Source organism: Wyeomyia smithii, chromosome 2 (genome assembly GCF_029784165.1).
Source record: "Wyeomyia smithii strain HCP4-BCI-WySm-NY-G18 chromosome 2, ASM2978416v1, whole genome shotgun sequence".
NCBI classification, from domain to species: Eukaryota; Metazoa; Arthropoda; class Insecta; order Diptera; family Culicidae; genus Wyeomyia; species Wyeomyia smithii.
Window position 1 is genome coordinate 118,875,893 of NC_073695.1, and position 6,576 is coordinate 118,882,468.

Sequence of the window (6,576 nt, forward strand, 5' to 3'; positions counted from 1 at the left end):
AACACTTAAATAATTTAATCGATCAATTACATTACGGTAATATTGAAGGATATCACGTTATTCGAAGGAAGTCAACAATTCTAAAAGCCCACCCAGGAACTTGTTCACTGCAAATCCAAGGAAAGGTATTGGTTTTATACTGTATTTGACATTCAGATGTTATTTCTGCAGGACAATCTAATGCGATTTTAAGAGTCACTGTTTTATATATTTCGACGTATTTTTCACCTAAGTATCCATTCTAAAATTTTACTTTCTCGTTACTTCTTGATGCTGGTATCGTAATAATTCCATCTCATTTCATTTCATGCCAAGATTGATCTGACTAAAGGATGTAATATTTTTGTCGCTGATGGAAACTCGTTCAGTCACTAAAATAAAGCTAGCGACTAGACGGCGCGTAAACAATGCTGATTTCTTAAGCATCTAGCTTTTCAACATGTTAACCGCTGAATGTGGCCATGAAGTTAGTCACGATGCCCTTTAGTTTTGCTTCAGTTTCATCTGAGATTTTACCTTCTGAAGCAATTTGACTCAACAGAGCTTTCTCATTGGTCTTGACGTGTGCCAAGAATTCTCTCTCAAAGTTGGTGATCTTACCAGGATCCATCTTGTCAAGAAAACCTCGCACGCCACAGTAGATAACAGCAACCTGTTCTTCAATGGCCATAGGTACATACTGACCCTGTTTCAGCAATTCAGTCAGACGAACGCCACGATTCAATAGCTGCTGGGTTGCAGCGTCAAGATCAGAACCAAACTGAGCAAAAGCAGCTACCTCACGATATTGAGCCAACTCCAACTTCATGGAACCGGCGACCTGCTTCATAGCTTTGGTCTGAGCAGCTGAACCGACACGTGACACGGACAAACCGACATTAATGGCTGGCCGAATACCCTTATAGAACAACTCAGTTTCCAAGAAGATTTGTCCGTCAGTGATTGAAATGACATTGGTTGGAATGTAAGCGGACACATCACCCGCCTGTGTTTCAATAACGGGGAGAGCAGTAAGCGAGCCACCACCTAGAGTTGGGTTCATCTTAGCCGCGCGCTCCAACAGACGCGAGTGAAGATAGAATACATCACCAGGATAAGCCTCTCGGCCTGGGGGACGACGTAGCAAAAGCGACATTTGACGATAAGCAACAGCCTGTTTGGACAAATCGTCATAGATGATGAGCGCGTGCTTTCCGTTGTCGCGGAAATATTCACCCATAGCGCAACCGGAGTACGGTGCCAAATACTGCAGAGGGGCAGCATCGGAGGCAGTTGCCGATACAATAATGGTGTACTTCATAGCACCGGCATCAGTAAGGCGTTTCACGATCTGCGCAACAGTAGAACGCTTCTGACCAATAGCAACGTATATGCAGTACAATTTTTTCGACTCATCCGTTCCGTCATTGAAGCGCTTTTGGTTTATAATGGTATCGATAGCTAATGCGGTTTTACTGCGTGGAGGAAAAATAGAAAAGGATTAGAATTTTAAAAATGTTTTTGGTACAATTGCGGTTGAAAATATCTAATATAAGTTAAAAGTAAAATTAAATTTTCCTGCCAATTTTTTTCATCATTATTTATCAACCAATAGAATGTATTTTACACTTCTATATCCTTGCCGATTAAACCACGAAAATTTAATGTACTGTAGCAACTGATATTTTAATAGATTTTTTGCCTATTGTCAAACTATTTTTCAGATTTCTCCGAAAATAACGAGATACATATTTCAATATGCACGCAGAATTATTTTTGGCTCGGTCGATTTTTTTTTGGTAATTGTTACTACATTTCGATGTTTCATTATAAAGCTTTGTATATTCTGTACTTAAACGGAAAATGATCTGTCAGTACTCACCCAGTCTGTCTGTCACCAATGATAAGCTCACGCTGTCCACGACCAATCGGCACCAACGAGTCTACGGCTTTAATACCGGTCTGCATAGGCTCACGCACAGACACTCGAGGGATGATACCCGGAGCTTTAACACCAACACGGAAACGCTGTCCCGTTTTAATTTCGCCTTTACCATCAATAGCGTTTCCCAGAGCATCAACCACACGACCCAAAAGTTCGTCTCCGACGGGTACGTCAACGATAGCACCAGTACGCTTGACGATATCGCCTTCTTTAATAAGTTTGTCGTTACCGAAAACGACAACACCAACGTTATCCGGCTCCAAATTCAAAGCCATTCCCTAAAAATATAGTTGGATGTTTTTTAAAAAATAGTCGCTCCGCAATATTAATATAAACCAACTTTAAGGCCAGAAGAAAACTCCACCATTTCATCGGCCTGGATATTTTTGAGGCCATACACACGAGCGATACCGTCACCGATACTCAACACACGTCCAGTTTCTTCCAAATCTGCCTTCGGGGCTGAGCCAAGAATCCTCTCCTCTAGGATTGACGAAATTTCTGCTCCGCGATTAACGCTAGACGCATGCAGATTCCGGGCTGCAACCTGAGCCGCTGGCACAGCAATCTTAGCAATCTGAAATAATAGTGATTAGTGCACATTGCATTCATTTACGTGTTTTCATGCCAGTTATTTTTTATCCAATTAAGTTATTATGTTTAAAACAAAAGTGAATTAGAAAAAAACATTTGTAGTATTTTTTTACATTGTACAATATACGTAGGGAGGAGTTACATAACGATAGCCAAGATTTTTTTATTATATTTTTGAAATAAACGAGTTGCGTAACATTCCGGTGGTTGTTTGAAATATTCTTGAAATTTTGAATTAGATTAGATTAGTTTAAGAGCTTTTTCCACTTTTCGAGTTTGATTATGTCACCAATTTTCACTGAACGTTAGAACCTAATCTTTTACAACTAAATGAATACTTACCTTGCTAGCAGTTCTCGGGAGCTGGCGAGCCACTTGGGCGGCCAAACGGACAGAAAGCATAGACATGATGAAACTGTAATTTGCTGTTACAATTTTTACTATTATTAAACCCTACAACTTCGAAAGATTAGGCAAGATGATTCTCTTTACCTGTACTAGACTCAGAAAAATGGACGTCGCGGTCGAATCGAGCGAACGAGTATGAAAACGTCGAAGATTTTGTCTATACCTTTACCGGCAGGCTATAGCAGAAAGAATGAAACACATATATTTCTCCAGTGTTTCCCAGTGGAGTGAAAAGTATAGTAGAAACGGAAACTAAAAACGCACAGTTTGACAGTACGAATAGAATTTATCAAGGGGCTATTTAGAGCTTTTTTTCTGGATAGAACCGGTGAAAGGGCTTATGTAGCGAATAAGCAAGTTATATCAAGTAGTACTTGAATTTATTGTTCTGAATAAATCCTATTTAGAGTTCCAAGCGAAGTGAAAATCTCATACAAAATGTTTATTTTTTCACGCTCGTGGAAAATGCAACCTGCGAAAATTTCACTTCGCTTAGAACTGTAAACAAATTTTTATGTTATGTTATATGTTATATATAAGCGATATATGAATACACACTACGGGTTCTTTTATAACTTAATGTGACTTCATAAGTCAACATTGGCGAATTATTCCAGATATCTATGCGATGTTCGCGATGTTTATTAGAACATGCGACCACAATCATTCCTTTTAATTAAAAGAACAGCGAACAGTAGCAATTGTTGTATATTATTTATCCCTTTCTATTCATATTACAAGGAATTGGGTTGTTTAGCTATATCAGTTTTTTATATCATCTGAAAGACCTGCATTTTCTAAGTAAAACGTGATTTGAAAAATTTTTCTATCGTTGTCCATTGCTTTTTAAATCACGATTCAAAACTGCTCTAAATCGCTACAATGACAGTTCGCCCATATACCAACTGTCATTGTAGCGATTTAGAGCCAATTTTTATTCTCTATTTAAAAATCTAAGGATAATAATATAAAGTTTTTAAAAATCACGTTTTGCTCAGAAAATTACACTCTTTCAGATGACATATAAAAATCTGAAATCCGTAAATAGCTAAACAGCCCAATAGTAAATTACAAACGAAAGTCTTTAAATTTCAACATTCTTTTTATGTGGCTATCCTTCAGGACTCGAACCTTGAACTCTTAGATTGTCAAGCAGCATTCATTCCACTCCGCCGTGGTCTTGCTGTCGATAATCTCTAAGTTTTGATAATAACTTTCTAATTTCATCGCACAAATTACCACGAGACATCGTAAGGCATGAATCTAATTATTTTTCGTATTGCGAGTTATTTTGTAAATTTATGCGGGAATGTTCGTTGTTTATATTTCGATTGAACTGTCATAGTCGCTCGTTGAGCTGAGTCAATAGAGGTTTCCCGTCAAAAATTTTTATTCGCTCAACCGATGTCTTTTAATTTTTAAAACCGGGTTGTAACTATTGAAAAAAAAATAAAAAACCGAAAAATGCACATTTTACCCCATCCTGCCGAAAACACTTTTTTACGTTTGACCCTTTTTCCTCTGAGATTAGTGGCGAGTTTCATTGAATGAGGCAAATAAAGGTGGGGAGATAGCGGGAGAAGAATGCTTATGCTACAAGTATACCATTATAGTGTTTATGAAGACAATAATAAACTAAACTTAATTAGGTGAGATCTCACACTCGAAACACGAACCGTCTTGTTCGATTCACCTTGTTTTTTAACCATGCCGTTGTTTAGGATTCACTGTCTTATGTTGACTAACTTTTTTTCCGCACCTTCATATATATCTCATTGAATAATATTGACATCGATTTTCTGGCAGCTGTTTTCGATGTAAATCTAAGGGGCGACATCTGGCTTTTTACTCTTCTTCCTCATCCACCTCGATGATCCCTGTTGTATTTTTCGTAAGTGATGCCATTCACTCGGAAAATACTTGAATGTTTTTTATCACAATTATGCACAGTTCCTCCTGCAGGCGACAGTTTCACCGTCAGGGGTAAAGGGGTTACCGGAGAATCTGCATCTTTAATATACCGTAAACTGGGGTGACTTTGAGCACCGGGGTGACTTTGATCACTGTACCTCTTTTTTGAAAATGTGGTAAAAAGCGCTCGTAGTGCTTGGGAGTTGTCGTAATCTTCACTGATTGCGTGGATATATGTTCGCATTGCTACTATTCATGCATTTCCTGCTATTTAAAGAGTGTCATGCTAAATTATTAATTGAAAATAAAGTGTATTTTTGGCGATTTTTGTTGCATACAAACAATCGTTTCAAGCAGATTCAAAACAACAAGTTGCAATACGTAAAGTTTTTTTATTTTGTTCCCAGATTAGTTCTTAAGATGAACAAATATTATAACAATACATTTTATTGTTATTTTTGCAAGTTTTTCCTCAAACGCAATGTTGAGTCCCAATATTCTCCACAGCGTATTACATATTTCTTCTTAACAAAAACCCAAGACGTGAAGTAACATGCAAATTTGGCCAATTTCATAAGTCATATTCCTCGTGGACTAGTTTTTGATGATTTTAGACTTCTCTCTCAGTGGATAATCATTCATATATATTCTAAAAATTTTGTATGAATCTTGTACATTCGCCATTATAAACTGTTCACGTAGAATGAGAATGGCCCCCAACTTGCTTTCCATATTTATAAACTCGTTTAAGTCGTTTAAGGCTGTTCAATTTAGTGAAAGTAGCAAAGTGTTACACCAAATTATTCAAAACAATGAAGTGATCAAAGTCACCCCGGAATGATGATTGGTGTAAAATTTTTAGAGCATATTTAAAAACAGCAAAATTGTTGCTAAACCTTTTGAAGCAGTGACTGAATCTTTTTCAATGCATACCAGTACTTATTTTAAAAATATCGACCGTTTAACTCCTTGCGCACTTTTAGATCTTTTGTTAATTGATATAAGTGATGATCCAAGTCGGATCTCTTACTACCTCAGTATTTGTACGCTTTGTACTTCATTTTGGATATTCACTTGAAAATATTTTATATTATAACAGGTGACATCATAAAAAACATAAATCAAAACAACGAAACATGTTGTTCAGCAACACAAGCCTGCAAGCCTGATGCAAGCCAGCAAGCCTGATGATAAATTTTAACGCATTCGAGGTTTTCAATTTCAACCAATCAGCGAGTGGTTCCCAAAGTGGATGCAAATCTATACCCTGTAAACGAAGCATTTTTTAGATGTAAATAATCTCAACTAGGCAAAAAAAAACAAATAACTTGAAAAAGCTGTGTGATAACCTTCGATCCCACCCGCGGCAGGAAACGCAGCTGCAAGGATAAAGAAATTCGAAAACATTGTAAAGGTGCCGCCACACGGACGCTAATTCCCTTAGTTTCTAAGACTTAGTTGATTGTAAAAAGCATTTTTTCATCACTAAATAGTAGGCTATGAACTATTCGGGCTTGCCGGAGTAGTTCAGAGTCTCTATGTTATAGCTTTTGATAGTACAATCCCGCGTTATGATGAAAAAAATGCTTTTACAATCAATTATGACTTAGAAACTTAGGGAATTGGCGTCCGTGTGGCGGCACCTTAAGTATTTTACGATTATCTAAAACTCTCAAGTTGGTAAATGTAGATGTTCAGTGCAAGAGCAATCAGTGTTTTCGCAATGGAAATACTTCCAC

At 37.4% G+C, this 6,576-nt stretch overlaps 1 protein-coding gene across 1 annotated transcript; it reads right to left on the reverse strand.

The window, feature by feature from the left end:
* Window positions 1-128: 128 nt before the first annotated feature.
* On the reverse strand, window positions 129-3,132 carry LOC129722547 (ATP synthase subunit alpha, mitochondrial). Its single transcript, XM_055676059.1, has 5 exons — window positions 3,011-3,132; window positions 2,861-2,943; window positions 2,265-2,501; window positions 1,862-2,202; window positions 129-1,454 (listed from the first exon to the last, which is right to left on the reverse strand). Exons 2-5 carry the CDS (start codon window positions 2,924-2,926, stop codon window positions 443-445), a joined length of 1,656 nt encoding a protein of 551 aa, XP_055532034.1. The 5' UTR covers window positions 2,927-2,943; window positions 3,011-3,132; the 3' UTR covers window positions 129-442.
* Between the last annotated feature and the right edge of the window lie 3,444 nt (window positions 3,133-6,576).

Bases quoted from the DNA above. Each gene is read 5' to 3' on its own strand.
- LOC129722547 (XM_055676059.1), bottom strand. From the start codon at position 2,926: ATGTCTATGCTTTCTGTCCGTTTGGCCGCCCAAGTGGCTCGCCAGCTC. The intron at 2,203-2,264 runs GTTGGTTTATAT...CTATATTTTTAG, and splicing joins AGTTTTCTTCTGGCCTTAAA to GGAATGGCTTTGAATTTGGA. The intron at 1,455-1,861 runs GTGAGTACTGAC...TCCTCCACGCAG, and splicing joins ATTGGTGACAGACAGACTGG to TAAAACCGCATTAGCTATCG.